The sequence below is a fragment of the Danio rerio genome, chromosome 19 (genome assembly GCF_052040795.2).
Source record: "Danio rerio strain M-AB ecotype USA chromosome 19, GRCz13ab, whole genome shotgun sequence".
Taxonomy (NCBI): domain Eukaryota; kingdom Metazoa; phylum Chordata; class Actinopteri; order Cypriniformes; family Danionidae; genus Danio; species Danio rerio.
The window spans coordinates 37,990,397-38,018,333 of NC_141039.2; the positions used below are offsets into that span (position 1 = coordinate 37,990,397).

Genomic DNA, 27,937 nt, shown 5'->3' on the forward strand with positions numbered 1-27,937 from the left:
AGTTTTATGAATCACTTTTCTTCTTCTTCTTCCTCCATCCAACCATCAATCAGTTTTGTGAAGTAAATCAATGTGTCAAAGTATACTTTTATTTCCTTATTTCATTAGCTTAAAATAAATATGCGATTTATTTCCAGATATATCCACTCCAGTTGATAAGGAGATGTTGAAGTTTAGAGACTGTGCTGAGATATTCAAATCTGGAGTGACAGAAAATGGGATATACAGCATTCATCTTCCTAATTCCACCCAGAAAATTAAGGTTAGTACGTTGAACAATTTACTTTATTGGTTCTTAATATTAGATACTATTACATATTTGTTAGAGACTAGTAGTACATATTAATAGACACTGGTATACTGTACACTAGACAGTAGTTACATTACATCAGATACTACTACTTAAATCAATGGGGTCAAATCCAGTTCCTGGAGGGCCGCAGCTCTGCACAGTTTAGTTCCAACCCTGCTTCAACAGACTTACCTGTTGGTTTCAAACAAAACTGAAGGACTTAATTAGTTTGATCAGGTGTGTTTAATTAGGGTTGGAACTAAACTGCAGTCCTGAGTTTGACACCTGTGACTTACTGTATACATACTACAACCTAATGAATAACTGCAAGTGAATAAAAATGATGTGCAAATTAAAACAAAATAGTTAATATCTTAATGACAGATACCCATATAAGTCAATGGCAATTAACTTTTTTTTACTTGTAACAATACAATAGCTAATAAGTACTAGTATTTGATTAATAATAGGTACTAGTGTCTGAATACTGTGTAATGAACATGTACTAGTATCAAAAAACAAGCATGTCTCTATTAAGTACAATTAATAAAAAGTAGTATCTAATAAATAAGTACTATTATTTATACTCATTCATTCATTTTCTTGCCGGCTTACTCCCTTTATTAATCCGGGGTCGCCACAGCGGAATGAACCGCCAACTTATCCAGCAAGTTTTTACGCAGCACATGCCCTTCTAGCCGCAACCCATCTCTGGGACAACTATTATTTATATACTATATCTAAAAATAAACACTTATTACTAATAAAAAAAGTAAATAATTAAAAAAACATACTAGTATTTAAAAATAGGTTTTGGTAGTATGAAAATAGATACTAGTTCAGTTTATAAATTAAAATTGGCTTGTCCTATAATGGGCAGCCAGTAAAAGAAACCACATCTACTTAAACTGGCATTATATAAATGTGTGCAGGAATTAAGACTGGAGTCACTGATGCAATGACAACACAGAGCATTATAAAAAGCGACAACTATAATGACAGAAAAGAAAAGGCAAAAAAAGACAAAAGACAGAAAAAAAAAGATTTGAAACCCATTGTTATATCAGTTCCTCCAGTTTTATACATTGGTTAACAATGTTACACATATATTTTTTGGCCAGTGGGATCTTGCAAACAATGATAGGGTCATAAATGGAGATTTTATAGAGTGAAAAACATACAACATGGAGAAAAAACCATGAAAAACATCCATGGAACCTTTTCATTCCAAAAAAATGTCATTTACATTGGAAAGAAGGTTATATACAGTTAAAGCCAGAATTATCAGCCCCCTTTTTTGTTGTTTATTTTTTTAAATATTTCCCAAATAATGTTTAACTGATCAAGGAAATTTTCACAGTATGTCTGATAATATTTTTTCTTCTGGAGAAAGTCTTATTTGTTTTATTTTGGCTAATTACTGCCTACTTAACCTAATTAACATATTTAAGCCTTTAAATGTCACTTTAGGCTGTATAAAATATCTAGTAAAATATTATTTACTGTCATCATGGCAAAGATAAATTAAATCAGTTATTAGAAATGAGTTATTAAAACTATTATGTTTAGATATGTGTTGAAAAAATCTGCTCTCTGTTAAACAGAAATTGGAGGGAAAAATAATTCAGGGAGCTAAGATTTCTGAATTCAACTGTATAAATCACTGTATAAACAACATTTCTTGAGCTTTTTTTGGGACAGCTAATTTGTTGAATGTTTAATCGACTCCAGTTTGTTAAAACAATTACGTTAACTTAATCGATTTGTGTTGCCACAACATGAAGGAATTGTGTTGAATGCAGCAATTTTTTATAGTGATCATTTATTTTTTTCTTTACTCTAAGTTGTTCTGTGAAGAAATGTTCACAAGAGGTTCTTTTGGGAACCAAAACATTTCCTTCTATGGAATCAATGTGAAAACCCCTATTTGGTTATTCCTGGCACCTTTACTTTTATGAAGGGTACAATATTATCTGAAAAAAGCAGGAGAACTTTGACAACAAAAAAGGAAAAATAGATTGCATATTGCATGTAAACCAAGACGACTTGTAAAGCATGAATTCTGGCATGTATCGTGATTAAGAAACTGAGCTCCGTTGACATTTAATGTTTTGTTTTTGAGGACTACATTATAATCTGGAAGGACAGAATGTTTCACTATAATGCAATTTCAGTATGTCGTTCCAAAAAAAAAAGGCTAAGATGAAAATGTCATGTCAATCATAAAACCAAATCAAAAAGCCAGGGAAACATTACCTTCAGGCCAAATCTCTGTGCATCTCACTGTGAATATGCACCCGTATTTATTTCAAAATTTTGCCCTACTGAACCACAAGCAAACCTCCCACGATTTGTGTTATGCCTTTGACTTGCAGAGTCAAATCTAATTTCTGGGAGGCTCTTGGGGTGATGAACATTTTTAAAATGTGGCTAAAATTGTTTTTGTTATTCATTATTTTCCTTTGCACTCATTCGTCTTCCACTCTATTTCCTGTGGGCATCGGCACCAGGTGTTTGGCATTGATTCGAGAGCTTCCTGCCAGCACAGGGTTTAATGCAGTGAGTGAGAGTGAACCGGTATACAGTGTGTAGTTTCACCACCCTTTTATAACGTGCCACCCCTCAATGCCTCATGCTGGGTGGCTCCTTTCATTTGGAGAGTTCAAACAAGTTTTATTTTAAACCTCACTTTGTTTGATTTATCATGCACATTAATGTAGATTATTCACGATTAATCACATTTATGTGTCATTTATATTTACTATGTATACAGTATGTGATACACACATACATACAAGCTAAAATATTCAAAACTATTTTGTTACATACATAGTCATATGAAATTTGTATCATATACAGTTGAAGTCAGAATTATTAGCCCCCTTTTGATTTTTTTTTTTCTTTTTCACATATTTCCCAAATGATTTTAACAGAGTAAGGAAACTTTCACAGTCTGATAATATTTTTTCTTCTGGAGAAAGTCTTATTTGTTTTATTTTGGCTAGTATAAAAGCAGTTTTAAATTTTTTAAACACCATTTTAAGAACAAAACTTTTAGCCTTTTTAAACTATAATTTTTTTCAATAGTCTACAGAACAAACTATTGTTATATAATAACTTGCCTAATTACCATAACCTGCCTACTTAACCTAATTAACTTAGTTAAGCCTTTACATGTCACTTTAAGCTGTATAGAAGTGTCTTGAAAAATATTTATAATTTGTATATTTACTGTCATTATGGCAAAGATAAAATAAATCCGTTATTAGAAATGAGTTATTAAAACTATTATGTTAAAAAATGTGTTGAAAAAAAATCTTCTCTCCGTTAAACAGAAATTGGGGGAGAAACTAAACAGGGGGTCTAATAATTCAGGGGGGCTAATAATTCTGAATTCAACTTTACATATATATTTTATATATGAAAAAAAATATTTTTTTCTCAAATACTTTTATAATATTAATATATAATATAATAAACATTTTCCAATGATGAGTTGCAGCTGGAAGGGCATCCACTGCGTAAAACATATGCTGGATAAGTTGGCGGTGCATTCCTCTGTGACGACTCCAGATTAATAAAGGGACTAAGACGAAAAGAAAAATAATGAATGAATATAATAAACATACACAGCACACAAACATATATTATGTCAAAACAAACTTTTATTTTGGGTGCAATTTTTCACGATTAATCTTAGCCCAGCACTAAAGTAAGTAGTATGAATGGAGCTCGGTCGTACTACATACGCCATTTTATTATGATCCTGTGACACACCCGCTTTACTTTCATTCATGAATTCTCTTGCGGATTTATCATGGGATAGTATAGCGTTTATAGGATGCACACTTCGGAATCTCACTGGAAGTAGTAGGTTATTATTCTCCCCTACTGCTTTTCAATTTCTGTGAATTTGGATAAACTACTTGTCTCGCATACTGTTTTTAGCATACTATATACTGTATGTATGGAAGTATGCAATTTCAGACACCGCTATTGTGTTGACATGGTTGTTGACATGGAATTGAACCAGATTTTGGTAAAAACCCAAACAACACAAACATACTTTATGAAACAAAACAAATAATAACAATGAAATGACACAAGGAAGAAGAACAGAACTACTGAAATGTATTTAGTACTTTATATAAAAGGCTTTTCTGGTGATGGCAGCTTAAAAATGACCCTAATTTGGAGAATGAAGTCACATGCATCAACGCAGACTTCAACAGAGTGTAAAATCTTGATGGTTCTGTGGGTCTTGTCTTTCAAATATGATCTTTATTTAGTATTTATTTAGTATCTATTGGATTCAAGTCAGGTGATTGGCTGGGCCATTCTACAGCTTGATTTTCTTTCTCTGAAAGCATATGAGAGTTTCCTAGACTGTGTTTTGGATCTTTGTTTTGCAGAAATTTCCACCCTGATTTCATCTTCATCATCCTGATAATGTAGATGTTGGACTGAAGCAGCTAATTTTCATTTACAATGACGAAGAGCAGAGGGTTTCTGAATAAGAGATTTTAGCTGCAGTCTGGGCTTTCACTGCTTTTCTACACCTGCCTTTCTTCATGTGTTCAATACTTTTTCCCTGTGTTATTTCATTTTATTGCACGTAACTTAATTTGTAAACTAATTAGATTTGTTTTCTTTTCATATATGGGTTTCTTTGGTTGTTACCAACATCTGGTAAAAATTTCAAGCCAACGGCACCCATGTTACAAATATGTTTTCGGAGAAAAATGGTGACATGTTCAATACTTAGAGCTCAATACTATATACTTTGTCAACTAGCAAAACATATTTAAATTGTGTTGTTTACATTAACTTTCCTAATCTGGGTTGATGCTGGAAGGGCATGCGCTGTGTAAAACATCCGCTGGAATAGTTGTCGGTTCATTCCACTGTTGCTACCTTTGAAATTGAGACCAAGCCGAAGGAAAATGAATAAATGTTTACATTAACTGGATGTTTTACATATTTTAGCTTTTTTTAAATATGGAAATGTTTCCTTAATCATGAGATGCAGTTTCAGTTTTGCATTTCATTATTGTGGGAAATAAAGTTGTAAATATGAGTCGGAATTGTGATATTGAGATATAAATAATAATAACAAAAATACAAGTTCTTGTGCTTGGTGTTCAGAGTGAGAATTTAGTTCATTTAAATTCTTTCTTTTCCCCACTAAATTGCATGGAATGTAAAACTTTAAATGTTAAGTAACTTTATCTCTTCTTTATCTCCGTATCTCTAAGTTACTTACCATTCAGAGTTTTACATTTTTTACAATTTAGTGGAAAAAGAAATAATTTAAATGAGTTAAATAAGTTGCATTTACTTTTATTATCATTTGCTTCCATTTTGACCAGCCCTGACACAGAGCAGAATTCATATGATAGAGTTGTGCTGTACATTTGTATAAATTAGATTTGTGTAAATGTGCATATGGTAATAAATAGACAGTCTCAAGAGGTAAAAAAAATAATACGGAAATATTTGGCTCAGGATAAGGACTGTCATTTTGATGTGTATAGCCAAAGAAGCAGAAAACAAAGAACATCTCACATCTGTTATGCAAACAGAAGGATAGCTTCTGCTGAATAACAATGAAATCCATTCATTCTTCCCAAAAGAAACCTCTCTACAGATGTCATTAATGCGGGAGTGCTTTGTCTGTAAACCCTGATTAGCTGTTTCAAGTTTTGACCACCGAAGGTCTCAAGACCAGTGTTATTGCTATGAGCTGGTCCCGCTAAAGGGATGGAAATGTATGTTATCCCATTTTATGTTTTCGCCAAAAAGAAATTATTGCTTTTGGCCTTCTCCTTAAGCTTATTTTTTCTCAGAAAGAGCTGGGAAAATTGGACAAAAATCATATAGAAGATATTTACTTGGAATGTTTTTCACTTGACACCCACAGGGTCGAAATGTTTAATATTTGAAAAGAAAATCCATTACGGGATTGGCTTTAATTAGTTTTGATGGATTTGGATGATGGAATTCAATTTTTATTACATGGTTTTGCTTACAGCTTAAACCGACTCTGTGTTTTCTCCACAAAGCAATAAATTATTAATCCGTTTGGCGTTCAATAGCAAATCAATGGTTAGCAATAGTTTTAAGGGAATTACTGAAAAGCACTAAGTGTACAATCGAGTGCTTAAACTGCATCTAGACCAGTATGTTTATAGCTCATCGTGTCTCTTTGGGACTTGGGGTTAAAATTGTGACAATTCATTATTTGTATGGCTGGTTTATTGCTCAGTTTAAACTGAATAAAAACCCAACAGAGGACTGACATCTCACTGTGAACAAGGATAAGAACAGAATGTCCTGAATCAAAAAGCTAAATTTGGTGCTTTGTGATCCAGTTCTTGCTCTCAAAAAAGACTGTGGGTTCAGAAAGGGTACCGTTTTTCATTAAAAACTGTGATAACTCATAAAGTTCATATGATATTTTGCCTTTTAAGTTTTCATTTGGTTTTTTCTGTCAGTGCTGACAGCCTACAGAAGTATAAAGAGCTCATTATTAACCCAGGAGGCATCTTTTGATGAATCGATGTGTGCTTTTTTTTTGTGCATATTTTAGTAAAATTAAAGCAGTAACACTGCTCAGATTAGCTTTTATTGATTAAAAAAATAGGCAACCATTGCCTTAAAATGTTAAGCTGGAATAGTTTATTGTCTTTTTGGCTAATAAAATTTAATATCTTGTTTTTTATATATTTAGATTACTTAAAGATAAGAAATAAAACTATACTGTATGTATATGTTGTACACAATAGTATAGGCTGACTCCCTGAGTGTTTTTGGGCATTATTATTATGCTATTATGCTTGTTATGCTATTGATTTTTTTATTTAAAGATTTTGATTTCATTTTAATGACTTTTTATTTTATGCAAAGTTCAAACTAAGCCTAAGCCCACTGAAAAAAAATATTATTAAAGTTAAGTGGTTGTAAATCATTTATTTTGGTTGAATTTAAACAAACAAATTAATAGAGGTGTGAACCTACAATGGTCTCACGTTTCGGTTTGGTTGCGATTATCATCACGGTGCATTGACGATGCTTTCCATACAGTTTTATATTTTCTTCACAGCAGCACTTCTTGTATTAAAATGTATAAATATATTTATATACTATTTGTAATACAAATTTGTCCTTTAATACAAACACACACCACACCACTACCAGTGTGCAGCATCCACTTAGATGACCACAGGACAACGGCGCCAGTGCGCTCACCACACACCAGCTATTGATGGAGTGGAGAGACCGTGATAGTGCCAATTCAGTGAATGGGGATGATTGGGAGGCCATGTACATAAGGGCAGATAGAGGGGCTTTGGCCAGGACACTGGGGTTACACCCCTACTCTTTACGAGAAGAGCCATGGGATTTTTAATAACCACAGAGAGTCAGGACCTCGGTTTAACGTCTCATCCAAAAGACGGCGCCCACTGACAGTGTAGTGTCCCCTTCACTTTTACTGGGGCATTACCACTCACACAGACTGCCAGTCTTGGGCTGCAGGGTGGTATGGCTGCGGCTTATGCTTCTAAGTATGCTTGTTTTATGGCACAAAATGGCACAAAATTTTGGTCAGATGTATTTAAGAACAGGATAAAACGAGCAACCTTAGCCAAAAATAAATGATTATAAAATCAGTCAAAATGAAGTCACCAGAAAAATGATAAAAATTTAATCTGTTGTACTTACTATCATGCTATCATCTCAATTATCCTGTCAGATTGGAATCTGATGCAAGGCTATGCTATCTCAAATCACATACTTTGAGTGTGTGTGTGTGTGTGTGTGTGTGTGTGTGTGTATGTGTGTATTCCAGATTTTCAAAAACCCATCTGGATAAAAATCAGATATGCAAAAACCTTACATACCATAACTTTGACAATGTTATATTGTATATAAAATGCATATTTTGACATGTAAGATTAGCATCTGACAGTGATGTCACGCTAGTATTATCTCTCTTTTGTTAAAACTGTAAAATGACTAAGAATATGTGTATATTAATGTCATGAATGTGTTTCATTCCAACCAGGTATTCTGTGATATGAAAACTAAAGGTGGAGGCTGGACTGTCTTTCAGCATCGCTATGATGGATCAGTCGATTTCAACCGTGACTGGAATGATTACAAACTGGTAAGAACATCTCGTCCCAAACCAATTAGAGCCTTTTCTACTTTTAATTTGTTTAACCATATAACAAGAGGATAGCTTTAGGAAGCAGTCTGGTTATCTTTCTGCATTTTACCTTTAAATTCCTTTAAAACCCCAATTTTCTTTGTCTCAGATCATTTATTTTACTGCAGGCATCAATATTAATCAGATCTTTGTGCACTGAATATCTTTTTAAATACAATAAAAACCTTCTGATAAATTCTACAATATCAATCATGTTGTAATAAAATAGCCCATATTTCATGTTTTTACTCACATCTGACAAATATATAACAGGAATTAGATTTTGTGCCATCATTAAAATTTCCTCTGAATCATTTCTCTCAATTTTGCCTCAGACAATGAACTATGATCACTTCTTTTAATGAAGACGCACTGTATAATTTCCATGTGAGCCTGTCTATCCCTTATTGAGATTTCTTGACTTATGCAAACGATTAATCTGAAGTGCCTAACATTTTAAGCACACATTTAACCTGCGCTGATGGAGAGCGTCTACTCCTCATTTGTGGTAGCTGACGAGTATAAATGCAGATCACCAATGCTTCGGTGACCCCCGTTGACCTTTTTCTTTAGAAGGAGACTTCTGATTGGCCGTTTCTGAATTCCCACGTCTCCCTCTGTTGTTAAACCTGCATTCCCTCCTGGTCTGGGAGGAAGAGTATATATTAATTCGGTCACAGGGTCATTTGGAGTCTCGAGAAGAGAAAAGATAAGACTTGAATTTGAATTGGACGTCATTATTCACACTTTGCGTCCATCATTTAAAGCAAGTAACAGAATACAAGGAGAGAAGGATGCTGTTAGCGATGGCTGCTTTAAAATTAGCACATTATATTCCCTAAAGAGCCGAGTTGTTTGGAAAATGCCATTATTGCGTTTAAAATGCAAAAAAACTCTGGTAATTCATCTCACCTGGGCTACTTCAGCAGACAAATTGCTATGGCTGCTCTGGGAGTGCTTTTAGAATGGCACAAGTTTTGTTTTCTCTTCCCCTTGTTTTCCAAGAAAAAATGTTTTTACAAGTGAATGATAAATATTTGGCCCCAGATGGAGCGTGGGAGTCGGGAGCCCCTGTAGATTGCTGATAACGTGTGCATCGAAGCATTTGAATGCCCAGCTGCATTACCACATCTCACAGTATTCACAAAGTGCTATCTCATTTGCCGGTCCAAGCAGATGGAAATGCAACATTTTGCTCTGGTTATATAGTGGGTCTTGTGAAATGTTTACCAGTGTGTGATAAAGGACTCCAGGAGTGTCCTTCAGAAGCCATGTCCTTTTATTTTCTCAACAAATGTGTAAATGATTGACACATTCCCCCTTTTAAGGCCCTTATAAACTCATAGAGAAGTTTTTTTCTCTTTTATTCATAAACCAGCAGCTAGCTCTCTGCAAATCTCTCATATTCGTCCACTGAAGCTATTTGGCCAGGGATGCCAGGGTAAACCCCTACTCTTTATCGAAGGACATTCTGGAATTTTTAACGACCACAGAGAGTCAGTATCCGGATAGGAAACCACATGGGAAAGCTAGCTTGCTGCCGGTAGTGGTGTTAGTGAGACGAGCAGAGGGCGCCCAACCTCTGGTCTGTGTGGTTCCTAACCCCCCAGTATAGTGAAGGGGACTCTATACTGCTCAGTGAGCCTTGTTTTTCAGGTGAGATGTTAAAAGGAACTCCTGACTCTATGTGGTTGTTAAAAATCCCTGAATGTCCTTCGATAAAGAGTCCTTGGCATCCTGGCCAAATTTACCCACTGGCCTCTGTCCATCATGGTCTCATGGATGTAGATTTGTTCTTGACAATGGTGGGGACATACATTCCTAGAGCGCAAATGTTGTAAATGTTGTATTGACTTTATGTAATGTGGAAGTGTGTTTTTATTTGTGCTTGTTTAGAACTTCTAATTCAATTGCCTATGGGAAAAATGACTAAAATAATAAACAGCAGAAAATAGTCAAACTACTTGCTCTAGAAATGAGTTAGTTCACAACTATAAAAGTACAATAATATAATATGAAAATATCAGTTTGAAACATTAAACAACATAATGTGTAGTTTTTAACATCTAAAAATCAATGGAAGCGAACTAGAATGGGAAGTATTATGCCTCAGAATAAGGTCAGTTTGAACACATTAAGTCCATTGTACTTATTTATGCAAGTACCTATATTTATGGCCACTTAATATAAGGTGCAGGGTTCATACGGTCATGGAAAACCTGGAAAAGCCATGGAGTTTTGACATGGCATTTTTCAGGAATGGAAAAGTTTTGGAAAAACAGAAAAACCCTCGGAAAACAGATATCTGTATACTTGAATATAGGTTAGAGATCTTTACTTCTTTTTTGTACTTGGCCAATCACATAGTCTCACATTATTAGTGCAGTGTAAGCATTATCTAAATCAATTTTACATAGATATAAATATAAATTTAAACTGAATAGACTGTTGCATGTTTTATGATTTGCTGTAATAAAATTGAATATGCATTGTTTTTCATTTATCACGCATATGTAGACATTGCATGAAACATTCAGTCATGAAAATGGACTTGAAAGTCTTGGAAGGATCTTGGAAAAGTCATGGAATTTTAGTAGTAAAAATGTGTATGAACCCTGAAGTTGAGACCAAAATGAATGACTTCTGGTCTGACATTTGTAGGAGATGAGATAATGTTTGTCAAGAAAATAAAGCATCCTTAACCTTTTGTTTGTAATCATTTTTCATCAGGGATTTGGAGATCCGTCAGGAGAACACTGGTTAGGAAATGATGTCATCCACCTGCTCACCACAACAAAAGACTACACGCTTCAGGTTCACCTCAAAGATGCAGATGAACACCAGGCTTATTCTCAGTATGACACTTTCTACATTGACGGAGAAGATAAGAAGTATAGGTACCAATATCATCCATGTTCTCTTGACTTTAGATGTTAACTAACCAACACAGGCTCATTCTGAAAAAGTAGCACTATATACATTTCTGAAGATTGTGAATTATGTAGCCTGAAGTACATATGGCTGCATTTCATCTTTAAGAAACGAAACCCCTATGCTTATTATCTGACAACAGGGCTGAATTTGTGGCGGAACACTCTGGATCCAGCACCTCATTTTGCTGACCCCCCTCCTCAACCGCCCTCCTTCCCCGTCTGCTGTTCACTTTCTTCCAAGAATCCCAAACCCTCTTCAATTTTATCTGCAACAACCTGCACCCCCCCCCTCCACCTCGCTTTTCACTTTCGTCTGTGACACCACTCTGCCATACACTGCCAAACCAAGCTCCCCAGACCACCCTTCCCCACCCTATCGCTCTCCACTTTCGTGTACAACACCTCTCCATCCTCGAGTAACATACTGGATCCGTTACCCCGATCTGTTCCGGGACATCACAATTCACAAATTAAGCACTGGCTGACTGCTTGCCTCTGTATTTACGGCTTTTCTACTGTTACCAGTTTGTCCAGTGGCTTGTCGCGTAAGTCAGCGGACTTGAGATGCAAAGACGAGGTGACCGCGACGGCAGGGTACGAGTCCAACTAAGAACGATTCCAGAAAAAGGCAAAAAAATAAAATAAACAATTAAATAACAGAGTGAGAATGTGGTGAAATCTGAAAATGGGGTTAAAATCTGACTGCTGCGATGGCTTTTCTTTTTCTGGATTACTTTTGAAAACATTGAAGGTTGGGTTTAGGGAAGTTGGTGGGTGCTGGTTAATGGATGCTTTTAAAAACACTATTGGTTGGGTTTAGGGAAGAAGGAGGGTGGGTTAGTTAATCGAAAGCAGATAAGACAAAAATAGTTGCTATAAAATAAAATAAACAAGTAAATAACAGGGTGAAAACGTGGTAAAATCTGAAAACGTATTACAAATCAGGCAACGTTTTTTCTTTTTCTGGATTGCTATTGAAAACTGTCAGTTGGGTTTAAGGAAGTGGGTAGGCAGGCCAATCGGTGCTTTTGAAAACACTATTGGTTTGGTTTAGGGAAGCAGGAGGGTGGGTCAGCCGATCAGTCAGTCAGTCCAAGTGCGAGTTGGGCAGGCACAAATGGCACTCGCAAGAGAAATGTGAGATCGAAGAAAACGTACACAGCGGCCTCTGGTGGATTCGCAAAAATAAAAACGGCAAAAACATAGCTCCTGGAATGTATTTGGCACTCTCCAGAAATGTGTATAGGACTACGTAATCAGAATGAGCCTGGGTTGTCCCTAACTGTTGTGATGCACTCAATGGATGCCACATTTGTAAATGAACCCACAAAATATATTTATATAGGTAAATAATATTACTCATGGTTTAAATATTGTAAGCTATGCCTATTTTATAAAGGCTAGAACGCTACAAAAGTCTACCGATGGGTTAAACTACTTTCAATAGCACAGCAGTTGCTTTTCCTTTTTGATGATTTTTCCAGCCCATTTCTGTTCATTTCAGATAACATGGGGTCAGATATGGTCAGATATGATTGGTCTAGTGGCAGTGTTTTTGATTTAAGTGCGAGGGCTTTTCCAGCATAACCATTTATTTGACTAAATCAGAGTTGCAGCTGTACATCAGTAGATGTTTATCAGCAGCAGGAACACATTTAGTTGCGTTTTGTTTTGTGATTTAACAGGAACGGATAACAAGCTGTGGAAAAGTGAAAGGGAGGTGGCAGAGCTGCGTGCGGTAGAGAACATTCCCGCCAAACACTTTCCTCCAACTGCAACAATCACTCAACAAAACATAAAAAAACAATGAATTCCAGCAGCAGGCTCATTATAATACTCAGTCGCTAAATTGAAAACTCCTGCTCAACATTTGAAGAAGCTTCTTACGTGTTAGCATCCCAGACGTGAGCTATTACATAGAGCGCTGGGGATAAAATCGACCGTGGCAGTAACTCACATACTACCAGCTAAATATATGTGGATTGAATTGAATTGGAGGAAGAAATGAAATAGAATGAGATAAAATCTTTTTCATCATAGCTCGGCTTCATTCTGTGATTTAGTCAAAGCAGGCCTGAGCTGAACTGGTGGAAGTGATGATGTTTATTTATGAATACCACCTTCCATTTAAGTCGTTTATTATGTTCAGTTTCAAATACACATAAGCATTGTCATTTTATGGTATTCATACTTGATTTGTATTTAGATATTCAGTGGGAATGACATATTCAGCTTATTTAAAACCATTACTAATGCATTTTGTTTGTTTTTTGGCTCTTTTATTTGGCTCGTCTTTTGTTATTAACATTTAAAGTCCAAATGAACCGGAAGCTGCAACTGTGGTTTTTTTTTTTCATATTGTGATGCAATTTTTAAAGAAACAAAATAATAAATGAGAAAACCAACGCAGGCTCATTCTGAAAACATACTCCTATAAACATTTCTGGAGATCTTGAAAGTATGTATGGTATGAACAACATGGGGTGATATGACGCCGTTCCTTTTTGTGCTTACTAGATAACCGCTTACCCTCCGTGTGGACTGGACGGCTTTCCCGCTGTTACCAGTTTGTCCAGTTAGCTCGCCATGTATATCGGCAGACTTAAGACGCAGGGAGGAGTTTTGCCGCTTTTGACAACTCTATTGGTTGGGTTTAGAAAAGGAGGGTTTGTCAGGCGATCGCTCAGTCAGTCAGTCGACAATGGTCTCTAGTGGATTTATGCGAGAACAGCAGGCACGAATGACACGCACAAGAGAAATTTGAGATCTCAAAAAATGCGTACACAGCGGCCCAAATATTGCACAAAATTACCTCCTGGGACATATTGTGCACTCTCCAGAAATGAATATAAGGGTATGTTTTCAGAATGAGCCTGGGTTGGAGAAAACTTGGCTTGGCTTGTATTTTCTATCGCAAACTGAAGGATTTTAGTAAAATGCCTTTAGTAAACATTTTAGTAAAGATTTTCGTAAAGGCATTTCATACGGAAAGATTAGGAAATGCGTTTTAGAAGAGTTATTACAACTTAACAGATTCCCCCTCCTCACCATTTCTGTTTGTTTTCAAAACTGATAGTTGGAAGGTCGTGGTTAAGTATGTAACCATGCCCAATACTTAAACCATAAGTAATTTTACTGAAAAAACAAAACAAAACAGGAAGTGCATTTTAAGATTTCAATTAAATATTAGGAAGGCAAATTTTTTCTTTCTTAATGACATGATGAATTGCTCACCACAAAACTAGGAATGTGAGCTAACAAAATCAGATGGTTAGTTTTGATTTCTTCTGTACTTTAACATTAAGAGTACCCTTCATTCATTCATTTTCTCGTCGGCTTAGTCCCTTTATTAATCTGGGGTCGCCACAGCGGAATGAACCGCCAACTTATCCAGCAAGTTTTTACGCAGCGGATGCCCTTCCAGATGCAACCCATCTCTGGGAAACATCCTCACACACTCATTTACACACACTCTGATACACTATGGACAATTTAGCCTACCCAATTCACCTGTACTGCATGTCTTTGGACTGTGGGGAAAACCGGAGCACCCGGAGGAAACACACACGAAGGCAGGGAGAACATGCAAACTCCACACAGAAACGCCAACTGGGCCGAGGTTCGAACCAGCGACCCAGTGACCTTCTTGCTGTGAGGCGATAGCACTACCTACTGCGCCACTGCCTCACCCCTTTAAGAGTGACCTCCCACAATTTATTCAATTGATGCTGCATTGTTTTTTTTTTTTTTTTTTTTTTTTACATGACAGAATGTTAATTTTAAGGCTGGGTCACAGCAGTGTTGGGCCACTAGCTGTTTTTTTTTTGTTCTGTTTTACCCATCACCTCATGTGGGAGGGAGTTTGCTATTAAGCTTGTAGAATCTGGATTGGCCTTCAGTGAAAGGAAGATCTCTGATTATCTATTCAGTGATTAAACTAAGCAAAACTAGACAAAAAGTCAGGAGGGAATGCAGATTCGTCACATTTCTTTAATATTGTCAGATATTTAGACATATTTGCACAAGCGAATCCCTCTGTGATGACCAATAATTACTTTGAAAATGGTACATAAGTACTGTTTTATTTACGGTTTGTATGTGTGCAGCACTAGTTTCCGTTTCTCTTTGTGAAATACATATTTGCAGATATGGAAAGATACAGTTGAATGTCTTGGTGTGTTAAGCACATCATGATTTTGCCAAGTACGATGTGATCCTGGATTAACATCTATGTTGATCCTGGAACATAATTTTTGTTTGAAAATGTAATCCATACCTATTCCCTACCCCCATACCTAATAACTGTAAATTGTTCCCAAAATCAGAGGCGAATAATAGTGAGATAACAATCATGTAGAAGTGCATAAACCTAACTGTAAGCCTAACGTAAACATTAAACGTATCGCTTAATAGCAATAGGCTGATTAGAATGTTGTTCCAGGAAAGATGTTAATTCAGGAACATGTCTTTGGTGAAATCAGGTTGGCGGTGTGCTTATGTGTAGATATTTGGTTGGAAAAAAAATTTGTTATGTAACAATTTTTGTTTTTACGAAAAAATTGAATTACTGACATTTATTATGAAAATAACACAGTAAAATACAGAAATTTACTTAAATTTAAATTTCCAGTAAATTTATGTAATTTACTGTCTGCTATTATACAGTATATGGCTGTAATTCAACAGCTGTTATTTTATGTTCTACATTTACAACTGCCGGTAAAAAAAATAAATAAATAACAGATTTTTTTACAGTGTAGGTAACAATACAGTTGGTGTGTCCTGGGCCTTAAATGTTTGTGTTGGTCTTTTTGAGGGGCTCATCATTATTATAAAACATGACGGAAGAGCGTTGCTTGATTCCAAACTGGAATTTTAATACAAACCTTCAGTTTTAATGGTTAAAGTGTGTGAGATAATATGCAATTAGCTTAATATTTAATATCTGACAGATGGTCTACAATGAAAATGACCAACATTAGCATCCTGTCATTTAAATTACTTGACTATTTTTGTTAAATTTCTGTGTTCCCAATTGAAAATTTTGGACAAATCATCTCCCCATGCTTCCAAAAATTGTTCATTTTAATTTTCAAGGCAATAGACTTGGAGCTACATTTAGGGTAAACCACCATTCCTCACAGCATCACTCTTTCATCTGGTCTGCCAATCCCAAGAGAAGATTTGCCTACCAGAGAGAAACAGGGCAAGCAATTTCAAGCATTAGGCTTTGCCAGAAAACTGCCGAGTTAAACAAATCTCACACCTCTCTTAAGGGATGCAATTAAACACCGAGCATTGCTTTTAGGCATACTTATACAGCGAATGAACCAGAACCAGAAATATTAAACTGAACTCAAAATAAATGATTTGGAATACAACTCCAGAATGGCTTGAGCATTGCAGCACCGCTATCTGATGGAGACGCCAGTGTGTGTTTGTGTGCGTGTAAGCAGGTAGGGGAAATAGCAGAACAAACACTTGCCAAATCCCACCATGTTTGTTTTCTAGTTTACCTCATATGGTAAGTGTGCATTTTATTACCATGCTGAGAATCCTGGCATGGTCTCGAGGGTGTTGGGCCCATTTGGGATTAAGCAGCCAAGCAACCTATGGCGCAGGGGTGTTTTCTTGCCAACGCAATCTCCTGCAGTCTGTAGCTGTGTGTGGTCCTCTATCTGGCACAGTGTGCGCGCAATCCTTCCTGGTGAGACAACGTCAACAATGGATTGTGGATAATGGAGGCTGGATATCTTTGGAATGTGTATTAATGAGTCTTAGAGCGTTCTGAAATAAGAAAGAGGAAAAGATAAATCACTTAGGAGTATCTCATACGAGCTCGCAGCCGGTCCAATTACTGGGGTTAACGGTGGATGTAATAGATGTAGACGCTTTCATCAGATTATGTAAGAAGAAAAAAAAAAACAATCTAAGTTAAAGCACTCCTTTGTGTATTGTATTTAAGCTAATTTATTTAAAACCGGAAATGTGTCTGAGATGATCAAAAAGGCTAATGCTGGAACTCAAGAAGTGCCAAAAAAAAAAAAAAATACGTGGAGGGTTTCTTGGCACAACTTTTGGGTAACACTATATTTTGATGGTCCATTTAAGTATTAGTAGACTGTCTGCTTAATATCTGCTGATACTGCTCCTGCAACAGACTGTCTATAAGAAACTTTGCAAGTACATGTCAACTTGCGCTAACCCCAACCCTAACTCCAACCTAACAGTCTACTTATAATCTAGTGAGAATTAGTTGGCATGTAGATGCAATGTAACTTAAATTTAACAGACAGACCATCAAAATAAAGTGTCACTTTTGCTATAGACCACCGCAGACATCCCAAAGATGTTGTGCTGGATTGAAATCTGGTGACTTTGTTGGGCATTGGAGTATAGTGAGCATATTGTACTGTACAACAAATTAGTTTGAGATGAGACTTCTGACATGCCCTTCATACAGTATTATGTATAATTATAATCACTTTATATCATTGTTTTTATACAGCGACACAAAATATAAGAAGACACAATAAGTGTTTTAATATGTCCTGCTGTTTTTATTCCGTTTAATATTCAAGTTTACTTGTATAGTGCTTTACACAATAATTATAGCAGCTTTATATGTAGCAGCTTTACAAAAGGTGCACATCATTGCATTACAATCAAAATCGGAAAAGGTTATTAGTTACTATAACTTCATTAGTGACTGATAATTAAACGTATAAATAATTACTAATAACTTTATAAGTTAAAGTTATTATATGTAAACATAGTTAACATGCAGTTACATATTACACTCACTGGCCACTTTATTAGGTACACCTGTCCAATTGCTCGTTAACGCAAATTTCTAATCAGCTAATCACATGGCAGCAACTCGATACATTTCGGCATGTAGACATGGTCAAGATGACCTGCTGCAGTTCAGACCAATTATCAGAAAGGCAACATTAACTTAAATAACCACTCGTTACAGCAGAGGTATGCAGAAGAGCATCTCTGAATGCACAACACGTCTAACCTGGAAGCGAATGGGCTACAGCAACAGAAGACCACACCGGGTGCCACTAATGTCAGCTAAGGAAAGTAAACTGAGGCTGCTCACCAAAATTGGACAATAGAAGATTATAAAAACAATGCTTGGTCTGATGAGGCTCGATTTCTGCTGCAACATTCTGATGGCAGGGTCAGTATTTGGCATCAAAAACATGAAAGGATGTCCATCCCTTTATGACCACAGTGTAGCCATCTTCTTATGGCTACATCAAGAAGAATAGCGCATCATGTCATAAAGCGCGAATCATCTCAGACTGGTTTCTTGAACATGACAATGAGTTCACTACACTTAAATGGCCTCCACAGTCACCAGATCTCAATCCAATAGAGCACCTTTGGGATGTGGTGAAACGGGAGATTCACATCATGGATGTGCAGCTGACAAATCTGCAACAACTGCGTGGTGCTATCATGTCAATAAGGACCAAAATCTCTGAGGAATATTTCCAGTGCTTTGTTGAATTTATGCCACAAAGGATTAAAGCAGTTCTGAAGGCAAAAGTGGGTCCAATTTACAAAGTAATTTGTAACTAATAAAGTGGCCAGTGGGTGTATATAGGTGATGTCTATGTGTACATTTTCAATGAGGTTTTATTAACTGAAATCCTGGAGCAGGTGTTCTTAATGATTTTTAAGAGTCCAGAATTTACATATCAATGGATTAAAACAAATGGGAACTTGACAAGTCTCTAATGAATTTTTATAGATTTTTGACCTCCAGGACTCCACATCAGTCATGTGACAGAAAAGTGTGAATTATAATGTGGATTGTTTTCCAATGTGTGTATAGCGAGGTTCAAAATGGACCTGGTAAAGGTTTTGTGCAATGTTAATAATTATTATTAATCCAAAATTATAAAGTTTCATTCTACACTTGTCAGTTGTCAGAAATCTGTTCTCCCAATCCCTCCACTTAGCAATTTGCATAAAATCTATCAAGTCTGAGAATTTTTTTTTATGGCTAAAGGAAATCTGTAAAAGTCGATTAAGAAACTTTCTTGCAATTTAAAATGACTGTTTTCTATTTTACCATATTTTAAAATGTAATTCATTCCTGTGATGGCAAATATGAATTTTTAGTACACTCTTTCCTTTCACAGGATCCTTCAGAAATCATTCTAATTTGCTGATTTTGTTCATAAGAAACATATCAGTTTTTACTCCCCCCCACTCTAAGCACAGACACTTGCCTTTATATCTACAACCCAAAATCAGAAAAGGTTAGGAGAGGGTGAAAACCAAAAAAAAAAAAAATCCAAATGTCTTCCTATCTTTTAGTGGTTTGAAACATTTCAATCATTTTATCACTGTTTGTCAGTAAAGTGGCGATCCTCTGCACATTTTTGCTCCTAGAGGACTAGATCCAGGGTGTAAGCAGGAATCCTAAAGGTAATTTTTATACCTCTTTAAGACTTTTTAAAGACCTTCTTTCGCCACTTCAAGTTCTAATTTGTATCAAACTTTTAACTTAATAAACAATTGCTAATGCAGTTGTAGTTAAATAAATCAATGGAGCACAACCATGCAACAGAACTCAGATAGGCTCGGAAGAAACAAAGCTTGAAAGAATAAATTACGCGGTTGTTTTTAGCGACAAGCTTCAGTCACTGTTTAAACTCGTCTTTCTCCAACCAGAAGTACACAAACTTTCGTTTTCTTATTTTGCCGTCTGTTTTGCTCTATGGTTTTGCTAGAGTTGGACAGCGTCACATCACCTACCTGCGTTTGTCGCAAATTATGTGACATCACCTGGAAAGAGAAGCTTGGCCGAATGCACCCCAGCCTGAACCAATTGCGAGGATTGAGCACGCCGTTGTTAATATTAGGAGGAAAATAAATATATTTATGCTTTTTTTGGAGTCAGACACTTTGGACAATGCTTGAACAAAATTTAAGACCTCTTAAAAAACAATTAAGACTTTTAAATAGCTTTTAAGGTTTTTAATTTTCTCATAATTGGTTTATCAATTTTTTTTATACCTTTTAAGGCCCCGCGGACACCCTAAGATCATTATTGGATGCTGCTTTTTTAACAAATCATAAATACAATTAGCTTATTTAACCAATCTGATTAATAGCCCTAAATTGCTCCTGTTCCAACTTTTTTTGAAATGTGCATAAACCAAAATTGAAATAAACAATAAAAGTCATGAGGAACACATTAAATAATGTTTATTGTATTGTCTGCAATGAAATACAAGTCAAAGTAGATTTAGAAATCCCTACTTTCTATTTTTATTTGCAATTTCCATACTGCTCCAACTTCTTCTCATTTGAGATTGTATGTACAGTAAGTGGGTCACAAGGGGATCACCACATTTAGGGGGTTAAAAAACACCTGCAGTATATAATACTTTCTGTATCCATCCATTTGTTGAAATATTCAGTATTTGTCTGTCTCTCTGCAGTCTCCATGCCAGGGGTTTCAGTGGTACTGCTGGACGCACTAGCAGTCTTACCCACTCGGGGACCCAATTCAGCACTAAAGATCAAGACAATGACCAGTGCAGCTGCAAGTGTGCTCAGATGGCTACTGGAGGTATCGCATGTCATCTGCTATTATACATAACACATTTTCTTTAATAATGCAAGCTATTTTCCAGCATCACTCAAGACACAAACTACAATAGCATTATCATTTTGAGTATTTCCATAGCAACTGAAAAAGTCTAGGTGTTGTTGGCTTTTAAATTAAACAGCAGTTCGACTTGGCTTAAATAATGGTACTGATCTAAACAAAATATAACCAAAATGTGTTTCTGCCAAGGTTTCATAGGGGTCAGAATATATATATATATATTTTTTTGCATTTTATTGTTTTGCCCTTATTGGGATCAAGAGTAGCTTTTTGGTTGGGTTCAATATAGTTATCCTTTGATAGCAGTCGTTTTTCCAAAGTCTGCATTAAAGTGTGACAGAAACTCGAAACAAGCCAAACTGAATTGTGTTGGGCTGATGGATAAGGTTGGGTTGATCAGGGACCTTGTTAAAAATAAACTTTAGACACTCTTTACTAAAGTGAAGCAGAGCCACAGATCAGAGGAGCTGGAACCAAGCTCCCTCCTTACCGCCAACAGGTAAAGGTTCCTCACAAACATCCCTGAATCCATCCCTTGTGTGCTGCTTACAGTAAAACAAAACAGTAGAAGCTTGTGTAAAAATTTATGATTAAGTCTCCAAGCTGGTGTAATGCATCCGAGGCAGGGCGTGTCCTACCTACCAAATCATATGTGCAGAGTTGTAATTGTTATGAAACTAAAAATAAAACTATGCAAAGAACAGATAAAAAGAGTAAACGAAAATAAATTACTTTAAGGCTGGTACACACTGGGATGCTTTTCATTTGCGTTTATCGTCAGCGTTTTTTTCAAGATGTTTGTCTGCATTCAAGCCCAAGCGATTTTCACTGGTGTCAAGAAGAAGAGTATGCAAAATCACTCTGCAAGTGTTTTGAAACACTGCACCGAAGCATGATCAGAAACACCCAGGTCATGTGACTAAAATGTTGCGAAACACCAGGTCACATGACAAAAGCGATTCAAAGCATCTGTCATTTCAGAAGGGTTTAGAGACCTGGTGAATCTGTGTTTGACTGACAGATCAGAAAAAATCTCTGTCTTATGTAGCCTACTGGACTGCACATGGGCACAGAGTAACTGTGCTGCAAATGATCTGAGTTCGAATCCTGACTTGTACATTCAATTTTCTTGTTGGCTTAGTCCCTTTATTAATCAGGGGTCGCCACATCGGAATGAACCGCCAACTTATCCAGCATGTTTCTACGCAGCGGATGCCCTTCCAGCTGCAAGCCATCTCTGGGAAACATCCACACACACTCATTCACTACGGACAATTTAACCTACCCAACTTACCTGTAACGCATGTCTTTGGACTGTGGGGGAAACCGGAGCACCCGGAGGAAACCCACGCGAAAGCAGGGAGAACATGCAAACTCCACACAGAAACACCTACTGAGCCGAGGTTCGAACCAGCGAACTTCTTGCTGTGAGGCGACAACACTACCTACTGCTCCACTGCAAAGTGTTTATTTGAATGACAGACTAATGCTTAAACAAAGCATGCTACAAGAACTAGGCGTTTAAAAACTAATGTCTTCGAATGCTAGTCTGGAACTCTCACTGCTGCACTAAATCACTTGAAGCCTTAACTCTACAACATGGGGTTTAATACCTCAATTTGCTTAACTGTATCTTTGCTGAAGTTTCCAGAGCAGGGGTGCCCAAACTCTGTCCTTGAGGGATGGTGTCCTGCAAAGTTTAGTTCCAGCCCCAATCAGACACACCTGGGCTAGCTAATCAAGTGCTTATTAGGCATCTGCATAGGTGTTGAGGCAAGTTGGAACTAAAATCTGCAAGACACCGGCCCTCCAGGACCGAGTTTGGGCAACACTGTTCCAAAGCAATACATAGGCTGTTTCTCAACTCCAAGAACGCAGAGAACGGACTTGTGTTCTTGTGGAGACTGGTCTTGCCAGGTGTCCTCGGAAGAACGAACTCAGGAGACCCCGAGGGCAGAGAACGTGTCCTTTGAGAATTGAGATGCTGTGTTCTTCCTGATGGTCACATGACCTTTACGTGCTTTAAATGGTAAATTATTTAAACATTGCAGCCTTCATACAACGATTTATTGTTTTCCCCTTTTCAAAATATATACTTTGCATAAAAACATTATAAATCTATGTTGCACAATATAAATAAAACAGATTTTAATACGAATTTCAGCAAACAAACACCCTTAATGTGTTTATTCCTTTATTAAGATGTCCATGGTAATGTTTACTTTCACCGTTTCATTTAGGGAAACTCCTGAGGTAAATAAGTCATATCTCTGAACTTTAATAATAAATCTAAATAAAATGCAGCGCTTTCCACCTCCAGCTGCAATGATTTCTGGGACTTCCAGAGCGAGTTCGGTGCTCAAGTCTGCATCGGTGCGTCCTTGATATCAAGATCACATCCGGGAAATTTCACGCGTCCTCCGTACTTGCGGTCTTGAGTATTGGAACTGAACTTAGGCAACTGATGATGACGTTGCACGAGAACACGAGGACGCAAGACTGCTGAAGAACGCATATTGAGAAACAGCCATAAAAACCCTCGACTTGTTCCAAACCACTTTGAGTTTCTTTCTCCTGTCGAACACAAAATAAATTATTTTGAAGAATGTTGGAAACTTGTAACCACTGACATCCGCAGAAGGAAAAAAAATACTGTGGAAGTGAATGGTTACCAAATTCCAACATTCTTTAAAATATCTACTTCTACAAAATATCTGTATCTACAACAGAAAAATGAAACTCAAACTGGTTTGTAACAAATTGAAGTTTGAGTAAATGATGGCGGAATGTAATTTTTTGGATAAACTGTCCCTTTATCAAGAAAAAAAAAAAGATTAAGATAACATATAACTAAAATAGCTTGCTACTTGTTTCTGCAGGATGGTGGTTTGAAGCTTGCGGGCCATCCAATCTCAACGGGATATATTACTCTGGAAACTCCAACGTGATACGATATAACAGTATAAAATGGTACTACTGGAAAGGGCCAAGTTGGATGGCAACCATGACCACTATGATGATCCGGCCTGTGGACTTTTAAAAGCAAGAAGAGACTCTCACAACTGGATCATTTGACTTTTACTGACAGCCAGATCATCCAAACAAGCTGTTGCCATCAAAGAAAATTATGGACAACTTGAGCATCGGACAGCTTGTGCCCATGCCATTGTAGCTGTTCAATCTGTCTCCATTTTGTTTGTTTAGTCTGGTGAAACAGGCACAAATTGCACCATAAATGTTTTATCTCCCCTTATAGCGAAGCTCTTCCAGTGTAAAATGCAATGAACTGGAATGGCTGATCAGTGTTCACATTTGTACTTGATGTTTTGCGCTGTGTGTGTGTGTGTGCGGTGAAACTCTAACCCTTCTCCACGCAGTGAAACCTACAGTATCTCCTGAGATTTCCTCTCAGATTGTAGTGCTAGATAAAAAATCATGAGAGAAAGCCTCTATAAAAGTGCTCAAGACACTGAAACAGATTTATATTTTATAATCCTAACATTCATTATAAAATATATATTTGTTAAAAAACAACAGACATCAGATCAGGCTTTCCTACATAACTCTGTTTCACCCTTTAGTATTCATTGTGTGTTTGTATATATACTTTTCATGATTTTTTTTTTTTTACAAACTGTGTTGTAAATATTCATCAATATCATTAAATGTTTCTGTTTATTTGAAAGAATATATGTTTAACAGAAAGAAATTTGACTGAAAGATTCAACTCTTTGTAGGATTCATTGACTGATTCAGTTGGGTAAGTCATTTTTAAATGATTCATTAAGCAGTTCATTCAAGAGTCAGACTCTATATGGCTGAATTTGGAATTTTTAGAATACTTCGATATACAGTTAGAATTATTAGCCACCCTGTTAATTTTTTACCCAATTTCTGTTTAACAGAGACAATATTTTTTAACACATTTCTAAACATACTAGTTATAATAACTCATTTCTAATAACTGATTTATTTTATCTTTGCCATGATGACAGTAAATAATATTTGACTAGATATTTTTCAAGACACTTCTATACAGCTTAAAGTGACATTTAAAGGCTTAACTAGGTTAATTAGGTTAACTAGGCAGGTTAGGGTAATTAGTCAAGTTATTGCATAATGATGGTTTGTTCTGTAGACTATCGAAAAAATATTTAGCTTAAAAGGGCTAATAATATCAACCTTATTTAAAAAATTTTATCAGACACACTATTAAGGTTTCCTTGCTGTCTTAAACATCATTTGGGAAATTAAAAAAGGGGGAAAAAAATCCAAAGGGGCTTATAATTCTGACATCAACTGTATATCAGAAATGTAAGTACAGTATACAATGCCAATTTTATTATAATGAGATTAAAAAGTTCTGTTGAAGGTTTTTAATTTCAATAATAGGAGCTGGTTTATAGGAGTCATTGATTGAGGTGTCAGACTAGATGGTGGTTATTGAGATATGGAGCAATATTAATGCCAAAAGTATTGTCGAATAGCACCAACTGAAAAGAGTAATACGTTGAATTAACAACTGCTTGCATTTTAATGACTTGAATAAATTTTAGATCCAGAAATTAAACATAGCTTTTTATTTAAGATGTGAATATTTCAATCCAAAACACAAATTTATACTTATTATTTATTTATTTTCTTTTCGGCTTAGTCCCTTTATTAATCTGGGGTCGCCACAGCGAAATGAACCACCTACTTATCCAGCACATGTTTGATGCAGTGGATGCCCTTCCAGCTGCAACCCATCACTGTGAACATCCATGCACACTCATACACTTCGAACAATTTAGCTTAACCAAATTCACCTACACCACGTTTTTGGACTTGTAGGGGAAACCTAAGCATCCAGAGGAAATATACGCAAACATGGGGAGAACATGCAAACTCTACACAGAAACACCAACTGACCTAGCTGAGGCTTGAACCAGCGACTATTAAGTTCTGTTTAAAAATGCAAAGTAGAATATTCAGAAGACAATTTTTAGACGATTTAATAGACTAGTCGCAAAGTCTGAAGCGCAGGGCGCAAAAGCATTAAGGGACTGTCAGAATCCACTTTTGCTATTTTAAGGATGGGAAAATACGATTTGCGCCACGGCTCATGGTCTAACATGGTTGAGCTTATTCTCTTAATGAGTTATAAGGGTGTTTTGAAAATAAACAAATCAGAGTCTTCTCTACCATTCCCTTTAAGAGTAAGTTGCGTCGCTCCATGGCGCATTTGCTATTTACATTGTGGACTTTGGAAGAGGAAAAACTGAACACTTCAAAACAGTTAAGAAAACAGTTAAACAGCATCTGCAGCAAGAGGATAATGAGCCTCCTCCATTCGGCCTTTACTTTCACTTTCTCTCTTTCGTGGATAAGGAAACACTGTTGTACGCGCTCCACTGAAGACATGCATTCGCCTACATATTTCATAATGTTTGTTAAACATTAAAATTAGTTTCAAAACTATTTCTAAATTCAGTTCTTATTTCCAGCAAACGAATAAATGAACAATAATATTGAAGTGTGGTCAAAAAACTGTTACATCCAAACACACGTTCTATGCCCAATATGGTCCAAAACCTGACAGGTGGAAAAATCTAAGCTAGTTTTTAATAAAACAAATATAAATATGCATCTAATAAATAATACTAATGATAATAATAACATTTATATAGAAGCAAATTGTCATGAATAAATAAAAAAAAAATAAAAAAAACCTGAGGTGAAAAAAGCATGGAGGTAGGGTTTTTATGTTTATGTAGAAATAATTATTTTTGTTAAATTTTAATTTGTTAATTTTTTTTTTATTTGTAAAGATATTTGTGTATTGCTGTACATCCTGTGTGTTTTAAGCAATGTGTAAGTGATGCACACAACTGATGTGCTCTGCGCTTGACGTTAAATCTGCTTTCAGCTGGTCTATTGAACAGTCTATTTTAGTTCCTCAAAATAGCAACACGCCAACAATGCGCCTTAACACACCTCTTTTCCAGATCAGAACACCCATGAGTCCACAAAGTGGCGCAAATGGATTTGCTATTTAAACAACATGGCGGAAAACGGAAAAATTAGGGTTGCGTTGGTCTGAAACTAGCAACACATTGTGGAAACACGTCTTGCGCCTTATCGCTCCGGGTGTATGACAGGGCTCATTGTTTTCTCATTTAGGCCTATAAATAATTCTTTTATTAGCCTATTTATAATGTCCAAGAAGACTGATATCAATATCAAATGCTACTTTTGTACTGTCATTAGTCTTTTCCTTTACCTTTTTACTGGTTTAAAAATCCTGAATTGGTCTACCTCTACCTGACTGTCTGTTCCCAGCACGCTCACTCATTGGGTTTATGATTCAACCTGACTAAGGTAATTTTTATTCCACAATATACAGTTGGTCAGAATTATTAGCTCCCCTTTGATTTTTTTTCCTTTTTTAAATATTTACCAAATTATGTTTAACAGAGCATGGAAATATTCACAGTATGTCTGATAATATTTTTTTCTTCTGGAGAAAGTCTTATTTGTTTTATTTCGGCTAGAATAATAGCATTTTAAAAAAATTTTAAACACCATTTTAAGGTAAAAATGATTCGCCCCTTTAGGCTATATATATTTTTTAATAGTCTACAGAACAAACTCTCATTATACAATAACTTGCCTAATTACCATATCCTGCCTAGTTAACCTAATTAACCTAGTTAAGCCTTTAAATGTCACTTTAAGCTGTATAGCAGTGTCTTGAAAAATATCTAGTCAAATATTATTTACTGTCATCATGGCAAAGATAAAATGAATCAGTTATTAGAAATGAGTTATTAAAACCATTATGTTTAGAAATGTGTTAAAAAAATCTTCTGTTAAACAGAAATTGG

At 36.1% G+C, this 27,937-nt stretch overlaps 1 protein-coding gene across 1 annotated transcript in view; it reads left to right on the forward strand.

Annotated features, from left to right (window-relative positions):
- Window positions 1-24,139, forward strand: part of angpt2b (angiopoietin 2b) — a 58,637-nt gene extending 34,498 nt beyond the window's left edge. The window contains 5 exon segments of the mRNA NM_131814.1: window positions 138-262; window positions 8,358-8,459; window positions 11,232-11,398; window positions 20,902-21,032; window positions 23,951-24,139. Coding sequence (NP_571889.1) covers window positions 138-262; window positions 8,358-8,459; window positions 11,232-11,398; window positions 20,902-21,032; window positions 23,951-24,111 — 686 coding nt within the window. The 3' untranslated portion in view covers window positions 24,112-24,139.
- Window positions 24,140-27,937: the final 3,798 nt, after the last annotated feature.